The 13,741-nt window shown below is 39.6% G+C and overlaps 1 protein-coding gene across 1 annotated transcript in view; it reads right to left on the bottom strand.

Moving 5' to 3' along the window:
- Window positions 1-13,741, bottom strand: part of LOC133319462 (inverted formin-2-like) — a 36,410-nt gene that overhangs the window by 4,093 nt on the left and 18,576 nt on the right. Inside the window, 19 exon segments of the mRNA XM_061523944.1 lie at window positions 50-181; window positions 382-507; window positions 701-848; window positions 931-1,053; window positions 1,198-1,389; window positions 1,690-1,842; window positions 2,234-2,360; window positions 2,504-2,692; window positions 2,777-2,819; window positions 2,822-2,936; window positions 3,021-3,125; window positions 3,193-3,410; window positions 3,658-3,778; window positions 3,940-4,119; window positions 4,300-4,438; window positions 5,266-5,299; window positions 5,379-5,538; window positions 5,628-5,708; window positions 5,986-6,094. Of these exon segments, the coding sequence (XP_061379928.1) occupies window positions 50-181; window positions 382-507; window positions 701-848; window positions 931-1,053; window positions 1,198-1,389; window positions 1,690-1,842; window positions 2,234-2,360; window positions 2,504-2,692; window positions 2,777-2,819; window positions 2,822-2,936; window positions 3,021-3,125; window positions 3,193-3,410; window positions 3,658-3,778; window positions 3,940-4,119; window positions 4,300-4,438; window positions 5,266-5,299; window positions 5,379-5,538; window positions 5,628-5,708; window positions 5,986-6,087 (2,488 nt within the window). The 5' untranslated portion in view covers window positions 6,088-6,094.

Here is a 13,741-nt window from a genome sequence, read left to right as displayed (position 1 = left end):
TTTCTCTCCCACATATTAGTTTTTACCCTAATGGGAGGGAGAGTCTTACCGAGGCTTCCCCAGGCGCTTCTTTCCCTGTGGTCGTCGGCCGCGGGGGAGGCGTGGCGGAGGAACTCCATCAGCCCGTCCTCGTCCGGGGAGGCGCGGGAACGACGGCGGAGACTACCGGGGGGAGTCGCGTCTACGAGGAGAGCGGGGTTAGACAATATTCACCAACATGTTCCACGAGTGACTTCAACTTTGATAGATACATATATGTTATTTATGCACACGTAGAGTTCAATAGAAGAAAGGATATTAACAATAAAAAGGTAGCAATTTTACTATGTATGATAAAAATTACTGAATTTATTATGGAATACGTTAACAACGTGGACATACCGGGGGACGGGGATGGTTCGTGGGGTTTTCTTAGCGACCGTCTGCCGAGACCGTTCCTGATGTCCAGCAGCAGAGAATCCATCAGGGACTCGCTCTCCGACACAGGAGTACTGCACACACTGCCGCCTGGAAGACAACACCAGCCATGGACACCATCGACAGTACAAGCATGTGCTTGTACTAGCGATGTACACACCCTTGACGAAGACCACAGTTGTGTACGATTCATATATAGTTTACATTTTTCAAGACACAGCTGTGGACTAAAATAATTCTATCATATACATATATCACATCATATCGTAACAGGTCAATGTACCTAAGTCGTTGTTCCCCAGCACGTCCCCGGTCTTCTTCTGCATCTTGTTCCTGTTCCTGTTCCTGGCCGCCGCTTGTTGTTCCAGCGTTCGCCGTCTCTCGTTGTCTGCGACGGCCGAACGGAACTTGGTGCAGAATAACACGAACGTCTGGAGAAAAAATAGTATGATAAGTTCAGAAGGTTAAAACAGTTCACTTCCGCTGTAATTTAGATGATGTGTGATGATATACCTTGAAGCACTCTTCCAGTTTAAAGGACACCGGATCCTCACAGAAGAACTCCGCGAGCTGTTTCCTCATCCCCTCCACTTCCTCCATATCCTTTTTCAGGGCTGCCACCTCGCGTTCCGCTACCTGATGACGGATATATAGTATGATGATAAAGTTCTGGTCCAAGATTAGACTAACAGCCCCATGGCGTTCAAGTTAGTAAAAAATATAAGATTTTAACATATGATATAAGTTAGGACAGTTAATGGTAGGCATCGTTCCTCTAACCTGGAGGAAATCCCCCGACTGGAGGCGGATGTCTTCGCTGGTGTGATGCAGATCTCTCTTCAAGGTGTGGATCCTGTTGGCGAGGGTGTGTATTTCGTTGTGCAGCTGTTCCACGCTGGCCTTCGAGGCCTCCTCCAGCACTCGTATGTCATCCGCGAAGTGCACCAGCTCCTTGTTCTTCCGTTCAGCTTGCTGTGATCAGTTCATGTAACGGTTCAATATCCAATGAAACTAATAGCGTGAGTCCAATACAGTGATTATAATTATTTCCCTGAACACTACTTCTGCTTCCGTCACATTTGGATTACAAAAGCTATATATAAGTTATCGCGCAACATTCCGTGACAGTTATTTCTGGGCCATTTTTTTCTAATCACGTCCTATGATTGCTAACAATAATGAATCTACTTCAATAGCAGTCGCTGTCTGTCCGTGTTGTTGTTTATTATGCAATGCCAGTATCTCCGTCCCATGGACAGTGGCCCATCTCACCATGGCAACGTAGTGCATCAGATTCATCCCCGGTTTGTTGGCGCGGATGTCGGTGAGCTTCTGTAGCGAGGACAGCTTGACCCCGGCTGCTCCGCCCGCGTACCCTCCAGCGTTCAGGAAGTTACCCGCCACCAGCAGGATGTATAGCACCTCCTGATGGAAAGTCGGGTTAATACAATTTATCACAGTAAGGATACCTTAGTTTGGTAGGATGGTTACAGTCAACACGTACATATATACAAATATGTATATATGTTTGAACTGATTTACAGGAGTAAAATGCAAAATATAGGTACGAACAGGATCCCAACCTGGAACTTCCTATATAATATATAGTTAACGCCTTGGAAAGTGTGCTATGAGCCTTTTCCAATATAATGTAAAAAATCTGGTGATTTCTGTTACTGAGTTTGTAAGTAAACATTTCCTTCATTATCTCATCATGATTTCATTAAATGTTGATGCTTTTAAGTTTAATATACCAATATCTGCCAGCAACTTCTACAACTAGTCCATATTGTAGTGTTTTGTATATCCTCGGTACCTGTATGGCTCTCGAGGACATGAGGTCATCTCCCGCCACCAGGAGCGCGTTGACCGCTGTCTCCAGTGCGCCTGCGGTGGACGACCACTCCTCCTTCAGCAGGAGAGCCTCCACGCGAACACGGTAGCTGATGACAGAAAACAAACCGCTCAGCAACAACATGGCTGTTTGGGGAGAGGTTTGCCGGTTTATAGTTGGGCAATGAAAGTGTTTTGGATGTCATGATTGTATTATAGACAAGTCATGAATGAAATAAGATATGTTTCTGACTTGGGCAGCTGGATGAGTTGCAGGAGGAATTTCTCGGCGTTCCCGAGCTTGGTGACGTCACCGGAGAAGGATTTCAGCATCTCGCACTCGTCGATCTCGGGCAGTATCTTTAAGAGTCCGCGGAGTTTCTCTGCGCCGATGTCGTCGTGAGCTCCTTCACGGATCATTTGTATGATCTCCTCGTTGGAACTGAAAGTTACGTCGTGAACACAGTAGTGAAGCAGCGATCGAGCAGCGGATCGACTCGTGTGAGAGATTTTTCATGTAATGTACCTGCGGAACTGCTTCAAGAAAATGTTAACGTTGAGGCTGCGCTTCCGTCGAGGAGTGTGATCTCCGAGGGTTCCTTGCGGGGCTTTCGTTCTCCTGAACTGTCGCAGACGGGACTGCGCCCGAGACGGGGGGACGAGCCTGCGGACCCTGGCGGCTGGAGCTGGAGAGTTAAAATTCTTCTCTCAGTCTAGAATATTATACATTTGGAATCCTATCAAGTATCACAATGAATATCATTATTGACCTGTTGACAAAACAGCCCCTCGATCTCAGTCCAGTCCAGCTCTGCTTTAGGCGAGTGTTTGTGACTCGACGCTACCAGCGACCAGATGTTGTTCTGGCCCACGATCTGAAAATAATAATTATAAACTTCACCATGATCCACTAACTATGTCTTTGCAAAAAAATCTACTCACTTTGCTGTTGGGGATCTTGTTCCAGTTGATCGTCTTCATTTTCGTTTTCGGTAGAGGAGTCTCCTGCTGCGGCAGCTTCACGTCCACCACTGGCGGCGGAGGTGGGGGTGGGGGTGGACGGCGCGGGAGAGGAGGAGGGGGACCCGAGCGGGGAGGACCCGGCGGGGCAGGGGGAGCTGGGGGAGCGGGCGGTAAGGGAGGGAGGGGGGCGTGAGATCCTGTAGATGGGACGACGGTTATGAGAAATATAAATTCAATTTATGTCCATTCACTGTAGTTTCTAAGAACACCTCTTAATCTAAATGGTCCAAGCTAACATTAAGATAGGAAGTACCTGCAGCTACCAATAACGAAAGTACGCAATGCTATTTCAACTAGCGTAAAGGTAGTTGAAATATCAACTAGCGTATCAACTAGCGTAAGGGTCTAAGTGAGTGGGTGTTATGATATGGCGGTACCACTAACCAGGTGGCGCGGGCGGAGCTGGCGGAGCTGGTGGTGCGGGTGGTGGTGACAGCGCTCGCTGGAGACTCTGCTTCCTCGCGGAGCCGGCCTCACGGTGTTGACACGCGCACACCATTTTGGTCTGACAGATAAAGACGTTAGAATTATATGTTGCCAACCAAAGTGAGATGGAAATATAACATTTGAAAATCTTTTGTAACAAAGATAATTTTAAATGCATGTGTAACAGTCACAGTACGTATTTATTGGAGTACAATGTAGTTTTTGTGAATCTCCTCTCACCTGAACGCTCGGAGCTCGTAGTAGTTTAGCGGCATCTTCTCTCGTCTCCAGCAGGGTCGCCCGGTGTACGAGTGTCTCAGCCGTATCCCACACTATATCACTGACAGCTTCCTTAGGGTCTATTCGGAGTAAGTGTTGCAATATACTGAGGAACGGGATCTCTTGGGGGGTGTCTGATACCTGAATCAAACATCATACGTAAATGTGAGACCAACTGCATAGGTGAATGTATAATTCATTAGCACGAACAGGATTCGAACCGGCGCCTTCCGGGATGGAGGTCCTTCGCTTAACTACAGTTAATTCGTGTATACATTTGTCATTAACTGTGGAGGCGTTCTCTGTGAATGCATCTCCTACCTGTTTGAGTATAGCGTAGAAGACGTCGAGGTGTGAGTTGAGATTGATTCCTCCAGGTCCGTGAGCCTCGTCACTCTCTCTCTGCTCCTCGAAGACGTCTAGCTGAACGCCGAGATTCGGATGAGAAGCAGCTTCGTGTCTGGATAACGATCGGAGTATGTTTGTCATGCACAACTAACATAATGACTACTATAGTATATACTAAGCCTTAAATATTGGAAACCAGTCTCAGGGACGTCGCTATCAGTCGACTGCGCAGTGTCTAATGTTCTCCTGAATAATGTCATTTTGTAATCTTTTCAGAAGCAGAGTTATTAATCTATAGTACTCTAGTTATATATTTTCGTAAGAGGACGTTTACAGGAAATGATAAATGGATGAAGAATGTCGTTCCAAACAAATAATTATTCTAAGAAAATACAAATGACTATAAATGATAACAACTACTCCGTTCCGACGTATATTTTTTGCCCGCGTCTTATTTTTTCCACAATAAATGTAACGTAATAGCCGATATGTTTTTTCTCCGTCCAAACGGTCGCGCCGCTCTGTTTTTGCTCATGATTATTCATCGCGGTCTCCAAATCGGGCGAGAGACAAATTCGCCCACTCGATGCCTTTTTAGTATTTTACTTGCGGACTTTGTACCGGAAGTTGTAATTAATTCTATGTGTTGTAGTTTGTTACTGATGGTAATTAAACTTTATTGGGGCAAAAAAAAAATTGACATATTTTATCTTTTACTTACGTTATTATATCAAAACTTCGCAGCAATGAAAATAACAAAACATTAAAATAAATTGAAATGTACATTAATTATACATTATTTATGCGATATTGAATATAGTAAAGAGACTTAGTCACGAAGACAGGATCATATTATAAAAGGAAAAAATAGCTTTTTTTTATAACAGCCTCAGTAGATACTTTATTATAAATGGGGTACATATTTGTTGAAATGATTACCTTAAACTGCTAAGCGTAGAGAGTAAACCGAGTCCTGGATAAGACAAAGAAAACAAATATTAAAACAGATGTAGTCAATAGTAACTGACTAACTCACTCGCTCGTAGACTCACCAATAAACTCATTCCTCACTCGTATCCTGTCCGGCAGCCGGGGGGCGGATATTATCAGACAGTTGACGAATGCCACGAGCGCTGTTTTGTAGTCGATGGTGGTAGCTTGTTTGAGTTCCTCTACCACCACGGACAGACGGTAGCGATCACCCTTCAGTGTCTAAAATGTTTCAAGGATTATAGTTTATGTGCAAGGGGTGTCACAACAAGCGATTAATATTGTGTTCTGTTACAGCGAAGTTGTGTTACCTTGTATCTGTCGAGCGTGTCGACTGCCCTGGCGTATCCGTCGGCGTTGTACACACAGAGCGCTGATAGAAGTTCAAAGACCTAGAAGTTTGGGAGATTGACAGAAAAATATTGCGAATTATCGAAATATGGAGGAGGAGGGGCCACGAGGATCCTATAAGTGATTGGGTTGATCTCGTTTGACACTATGTCATTTGTCAATATAGAATGAAAACAAGGAATGTCGGAAGCCTACAATAGTCTAATATACTGATTTTTGTCCGTGACTTTATTCACTTTTCCCCTTTATTGTTCTCAAGTTAAGTGCTGTGTGAGAAACATTCGTATTTATAATATTAGTCTGATCAGGGTAACTTACTTGTTTTTTCACAGCGGCTGTTGGCGTCATGAGCGCCGCCGCGAGTTTGCCGGCGTACTCCGCATGCTCTACGATGTAGTCGAGACCCACGCGGCTCTCCATACTTGCTCTGTTGACAACACAGAGTAAGTGTAACAAACTTATTATAGACTTACTCTAAACATTATTAATTTAAACCTCAAGGAGAGCTTTCGGTACAGATCTTCATTGGTTCATTCGTTAGTTAAATATCATGAATCTTGAAAAATATTTATTTTCATTCAAATCGTATATTTATACAGAGCCAGTTAAGTTTCCGAGTTGCCGAGGTAGTACATTTATTTTTATAATATTCAATACTATAATGGTATTCGTTCTAATCTGAAAGTAAATCCCTCAAGCCGCGGCGACGTCACGGAGCGCACAAAGGGCGCCGATACTTTGTATTCCTATCACTCTATCACCATAATAGAAAAAAGTGTAACTTTGTATTATAATGACACGGGACATTCAGTTGGAGTGACGCTCTGGTTCTAAACTACTTATAATATATTACACAAGCTTTGAACTAAATATGTAACGGTATCATAATGATCACAGAAGACACCTAATACTTCATCATTGATTTATATGTAACACGATAGGATTGTTATGAACCAAGCGAATAGACGGCGAAGGTGACATGGAGATATCAATCCATATCTCAACACTAGCAACAGAGCCTCCCGTTAATGATCTTTAATGAATATAGTTGTTAACTGTAGGATTAATAGTGAATTTCTTAAATTTCATCCGCCAGAATCCGGGCGACCTTAGCGCCAATGCGATCAACATGCGCTCGAGAGATGCGGTACAAGGCAGAAGAGTACGACACTCAATATATGTCTACCATGGAAAATGTTCGCTTTAAATGATTTTTTATTATAATGGTGTAGAATATATAATAATATCTAGAATATGAGAAGCGGAGGCGTCAGCGTGTGTGGAGTTGAATCAGAGATGAATCGTGCATATGTATTTGTTGTCAATTGACTATTAGCTAGTATGTTAAACTTGCATACACTAACATTTACTTGTAGAACATGTTTTATTTAAAACACATTCGCCATAAGCCTAAGTTTGCATCACAGCCCGTACCAACCCACGCGCTCCTTGAATGCCGACTCGAGGCGCACCGTTCTCAACTCGATAACATCGAAGTTGCCATAAAACAAATTTATTTAGTGCTCTTAATGTAATTACACGGACTTACATACATGTTCTGGACTCACTCTCACTCTCACTCCGTCTAATGCGTAAGGTGTAAGGTAATTGCAGTCACAGATGTAGATGATTCTAAGTGGAACGTTTGTATGTATATGAATTATCGGAATCACTTGGCGTTGTTCCGAGAACCGACTGTTGATGTTGTGACCAGAAGCCACTCAGCGAATTGTCTGAACGATGATGTTTGAGAAGTAGTATCGATTAACAGATTTGTGAGAATATAATATATGATTCATTACATTACACATCTTATATATCATTATATTTTTGATATAGTTTATATATTGAAGTCCTAGTATCATACATATTATATGCCACGAATTAAGGTAATTTCAAGTTACAGCAGAATGTGTCTATAATTATGTTTCATGACTGTGAATTAGGCGAGAGGTGTTTTAGGAAATGACCAAATTTACAATGGACATTGTGTATACACTACTTACTTTAATATAAGTGAGGGTTGAATGTTGGTGACATTCATCGAGTATTTCAAAATACTGAATGTAATTGGAATTGAAATCTATCGTATTCTCGATATTTCTGGCTGCTGGTGCGCTGCATCAATAAGTCGTCAGAGCTTTAGTCGTCTATGACTAAGAGATTTTTCTCTCAAATAATAAAGAACCTTGTGCGTGTTCTCGTGACGATGTACAGGCGAAGGTTGATGGCAAATTAATTAAATAAGAATCAGTCGAGGTATTAATCACCACCTACGACTTACGAAGCACATATTTAAAAAAAAAAAAAAAATTCTTTGTTTTCACACAATAGTTGATGCGGACATGTTCATTAGTATGAAATATATGAAATAAATCAACATATTGTTCTTTTTTATTTCATTTTATAAGAAACGGTATACGAGTTAAAAATCAGAATTAATTTATCTAAAATATAATAAAGGTTATGATATAGTGTCGGGGATCGGTAAGTGTTTATAAATATTTGCGCTGAGATTTCTAGATTTTCCGACTAATTACAGTATTTAAGATATCAATACATCAGCTGTCGAGGTATTACCCCGGGGTATATTTACGCGGCTACAAATTACCCTTGATTGTTCAACCTTGGCACCATTACGCCAACACCGGCGTTTTACTTCACAATGCTGCTATTGGGATTTATAGAGAATCGTTTCAGGCACACACACACATACACACAAAGCTACTTTATTATTATATTCAGTTTTGTACATAGCAATTACCGTGCGAATATACAAGTCCAATTTGTCCTTTACAAGTTAATTATCTCCGAAAAAATATAAATTTTATTTAAATTTAAAAGCGAGCATTATTATTTTTTAATTTACTAGCTCCTTCATATGTATTTTCTCACATTCTTATACACAGTGACTAATGTATAATAAAATGTGCATATTTCCGTGTGTCTGTTTGTTACAACCATTTAAGGCGTTGTTTGAACGAGAATTTGATAATTTACATGCCACAGGGATCTACTTCAAGTTAGATTGTAAACGTCGAGATAAACACAGCTAACGTTATAGTTTACTCTGGTGTATTATTATGAAAATAACATATTAAAGATAAAAAAAAGTGACTGTGTGTATGTATGTTCCGTACTTTCGTGTGAACAGTATCGAGAACGGTTTTATATTAACCTAATTTGGTAATTAACTTATTTCTTATTAAATATGTATTACTTTACTCAATGCTAACAATGGTAAAATGGTAACTAGTAGGTACAATATGAAAATGCTGTGACCGCTCCATTAAAACCGCTTGTTTGTTGAGATGTCTCCGTATCATGAATGATGTGTTATCTAATATCTGAGGTCTGAGCTTTACGATGATCTAAGCTCTGCGAGTGGTTCTCAGCGAGGCGCCAGCGCATTAGTAACACATAAGACAGGCGTACATGCTTTGACTCAACTCACTGGCACAAGGTTTACGTGGGAGACACTTCTTCATGAGTACACTTACATCCGAAATATTTCAAATATTATCGTATTATACTAAATATCACAGTGAGACATTTTCTAGAGCCAAATAAATATGTTATTTTAATATTGAGAGTTTATTATAGGGAAAATCTATTTCACTTGTAGAGACAGGACTTCGTTTATTGATTATAATCAAAAGTGGAAGAGAATATAATTGAATTTGGTTGACAAAGCTATAGAAACTTAAATTACATATATTTTTATAAGTAAGCCTGATTATTTTAGTATATATTAAGGTTTGTATCACTAAAAATAAATATATTGGATGGAATAAATGAGCGTATCTTACAAAAAAATAAATGAATTAGATCTGTCATAACATTTATCTAAAGAGAAAATACATTAAACTATATAGCTTTTTTATAAAATAAGTTAGAAACATCAAAGTCATTACAAAAATTATCAGAGGAGGCATTATTTTGAAGGATCGGATATCGTTACAGAAACATTTGCATTTCGCTTGACAGCTATAACATAACAAATCCAATCAGATGTACCTACATAAGTCATACATTACACTACAGCATACGATAAAGACAAGTCGTTTAAAACAGAACAACTTCATTAGTCGTGTAACAATAAAGGTTTTATTAAAATACTATTTATTTTAATCGAATTTTCGTTAAATGTTTGTGTTTCAACAGTATGCGTAATTGTTCAAAACGATATCGTGACATATTTTGGTGCGACCTCCGAACAAGGTCTTCCCAATTTGGTGAGGTCGCCTCGGGCGCCGCAGCCTCATGCCCTTACGACTCGCCCGAGGAACGATTTCATGCACTTCCTTACTTATCACTGTGAATGCTTTCGGAACTGACGCCTAATGACCTGTCCCTCCATACACCTCACATAACACATCTGTTTTATTCACATATAAGTTATACGCTTCAAAAATATTTTCTTTTCCATACAAGGCTGTATTAGAACATGGTCCTAAATTATTTTTTATTATATTATAAAATATTATCTTTAACATGAAGAGACAATTTTTAATACAAAAAGATATAAGTATGTGAGAGTTAATTTACCTTTGACATATATAAAATTAATTGGCGTGATGTAATAATATATATATACAGATTGACATATACTTTCATATTATGGTACGATTACTTTATCTGATTAAAAAATATATAATATACTTATCAGCGAGCCGTTCAGATGATGTCCAACAGTATTTTTTTATAAAAAATTGTATTAAAACCTTCAAAGTAATTGCCAGCCTTACACGATCATGTCAATTTGTACAAATTGTAATGTCATGAGGTTTATTTTAAAGATACAATGATAGCTGGTACAGGTTTAATACATAACAGTTACAATAAATGAGAACTTATCTCTGATAGCCTTGTTTGCCTAATCTCCAGCTAGCTCGATCATCTCACACCGCGTGTAACTCATCACCGTCCCTAAGAACATGTAATCCTCAGATTCAGGGTCGATGAGGTCAAATCTAGGGATTAATGAACTCGGCTATCGGTTACAGATATCGGATGGCGGAGGAAAGAGCCAGTTGAAACAATTGAACCGATCGCGTGAAGAAAGGTAATGAGGATGGGATAGAGTGACCGCCTACCTTCCTCCGTCCTCGTTAGATGCAGATGTAAATGGGATGAATGGGAAATTGCGCATTACTGTTGACGGAGACGAGTTGATGAAATACGCCGGAGATCACCAGCTGTAGTTTAATTAGGAACAGGGAAACATTTCTTATATGAGTACGCATTATATTTTACCAGAATCAATGAGTAAGATCTACTCCGATCAGAAGTGTTTCAAAGCAAGCGTGAGATCTAACTCCTGAACCGGTAACATCAAAGGTCTCAAGAAAGTCGCCTGATTGAGCAACAACCGGCCCCCAAGGCCTATGTCGTGTCTAGATAACCACACGTACAGGAACCTTTTCCTCTCTTACTAACTTATTAACTTATATTATACACTTAGCCCGCGACGGCAGCTCCACTAAAATAATGACTGATTCACTAATTCCAATACAAATCTATACCGAGGCAGTGATTCATTAAGCGGCGGGGGTCACTAACGGTTACAGGCGGACAGGACCCCATTGTTTATTATATACAACGAGGACGAGGGCTGTGTGATGGGCCTAATAAACAAATTACCTAAATAAACATTACATATTAAACATATATATCCAGCGTGTCCTTCTAAGTAACACCGTTTGATTATCCGTTCAGTATAAACGAAGTCCTTTGTTTCTCTAAAGTGCTAATAAGCGCCAATTAACTCAACATCGCGCGTCAAACGGTATGTTAATGAAGTAATTGCCTTGCAAAAATTCTAGTTAACATCCGATTTAATATGTATCGTACTTAATGTACTGCTTCGAGCATCGACTGTTGGCGAGTTTATATACTTGTTGGAGAGTTGATTTATTGATTGTTTTAATATAACTATAATATATACAACAGCTATCCTGTCAGAGACGTGTTTGTTTTAAAATTATAATTAATTCATATTCGTATAGACTATTTTATATTGGCAAATGTTATATGACAGCCTGGGTATAAAATATATCGTGAGTTTTTTTTTATTCATAGTTAATAATAATCGTACGGTGATCGTGAACCCTAGCAGTGAAGTGACCGGAAGTCGCTACTTGAATTAAGACGCGTGATGGTTACCGGACGTGATCCAACCGCTCGCCTTTATAAATCCGTCTCATTCATTCACTTTTTACTTTTAACAGATTAATAATATTTAGCCTCTGCTACGGTTGACATTCATTCATTAGTACGGCGCTTCATAAGTTAAATATCAATAGACTCTAGCTTCAAAATGACGAAGATCCTGTCTCAAGATACTATCAGTGAAATTAATATATATATTTAAAATGTTCATCCAAAATTCCCGAGCATTTTAATTTTGTAACAAAATACTTAAATATTTCGAATGTGAAGGTCACGAGGACAGGTGAGATAAGCAGATCGGAGCATATGGTTCCTGAAACAAAGGATTTCTACCATCTAGATGGGCTCGGTGTAGGAAGTGTGGCGTTGCCGTCTATGGCGCACACCTTCTGTGGCGGGTCCTTGCGCGTGGCGGGAAATGCGCACATTGTCCTTTTATGTAGTAAATGGGTAAATCAATGTGAGGAGCGATCACGGCTGCGAGACGTGAGGTGTTCGTGAGTATGTACGTATGTGTCGCTGAACTATGTGAGAATACTTGTTTAATTCGCTTATATAATAACTAAGGAAGCTATGGAAGGTATTCGGCTTGTAGAACGGTCGAGATTATCCATAAACGGTCATTTGTATTGAGTGCAAGGACTTTATATAAAACAATATTATGGAACAAAAACAAAGAAGTTACTACGCGCAGTAGATACATTTTAATTTAAAAGATACATTTGCGACGTTTCATTATCACAGGTTCAGGACTATAAGTATGCTGGTGGGAAATGGTGACATCGCTGATGAACCTGCTGCAGCTCGGCTCCTAGTTTGAATTCAGGATGGATAAGGAAATTTAACACCATGAGTAGACCATCATCAGGGAATATAGGATGTAATGGATATATCGTTATCTGATGAATCATGAGAAGCGAGGAGTCACTGGTTCTGGAAACACGATTATGGTTATCAGTGTAAGGTGCGGTCACTTACTTTAAACTGAACTTTTGGAATGCAAATGAGTAAGGAGCTACACTGTGTTACATTGAAGTGACACGACATCGCTAACATAAATTACGGAGATTAGTGCTCACAAACAATCCGACACTGTAGGAGCGTTAAGTAATAAGATGTCATATATAATAAATACATGACAGACAATAAACGTTAATATATTATTTAAGAGAATTCAATAGTTCCAACGTAAAGAGGAATCTTCAATCTCATGAGACGTCTTATATCATGAAGATAAAATAAAGAGCTGGCTCTCTTACTACACTTAACAATCAAAATGAGTGTAGGTACAGCAGACAGCTGAACAAAATGTCTTTAACTCAGTCAATACTCATACATTACTTTTTCAGTTTTATAAAGCTAAAATAATATTACATATAAGAGAACCCGTCAAATGTGGTGTTGAAGTAACTATAGTTAATGTTTAAACACTAATTATTTATTAATTACACGGCGACAACCAAGAGATATGCAAAACGCGACCTTCAGTTTTAGGAGGTCAAGAAAGTCGGTTCCTGAATGTTTGTACATCTAATTGCTGTGTAGTAGGTTAAACAACTAAAGACAACCATGGGAGGTTTGAACAATGTTCCTCTTAAATATTTGTACGTTAAACAGTGAGCGAACCCGTATTATAAAGTTTATAGTAGGTATGTGATTTTATTAATGTGAATATCCTCAGTCTTAGATGTATTGTTGAGAATACGGAAATGGTGTTGCGACCAAAAAACATATGGCAGATTGTCTCTTAACAGTTCTGATGTATGTGGGATTTCACGTAATACACGAGTAACATTTAAAACAGTCTAGTATGGAGCAGAGCCGCGTGAATTATATAGTTTTGGGAACCAGATCTAAGTATATATGCAATCATATGTCTGATTTATGACAGCGGTAGAGACAA

This window comes from Danaus plexippus, chromosome 20, assembly GCF_018135715.1.
Source record: "Danaus plexippus chromosome 20, MEX_DaPlex, whole genome shotgun sequence".
NCBI classification, from domain to species: domain Eukaryota; kingdom Metazoa; phylum Arthropoda; class Insecta; order Lepidoptera; family Nymphalidae; genus Danaus; species Danaus plexippus.
Note: the sequence above shows the minus strand (reverse complement) of the source record. Positions and strands in the feature narration are given on the sequence as shown.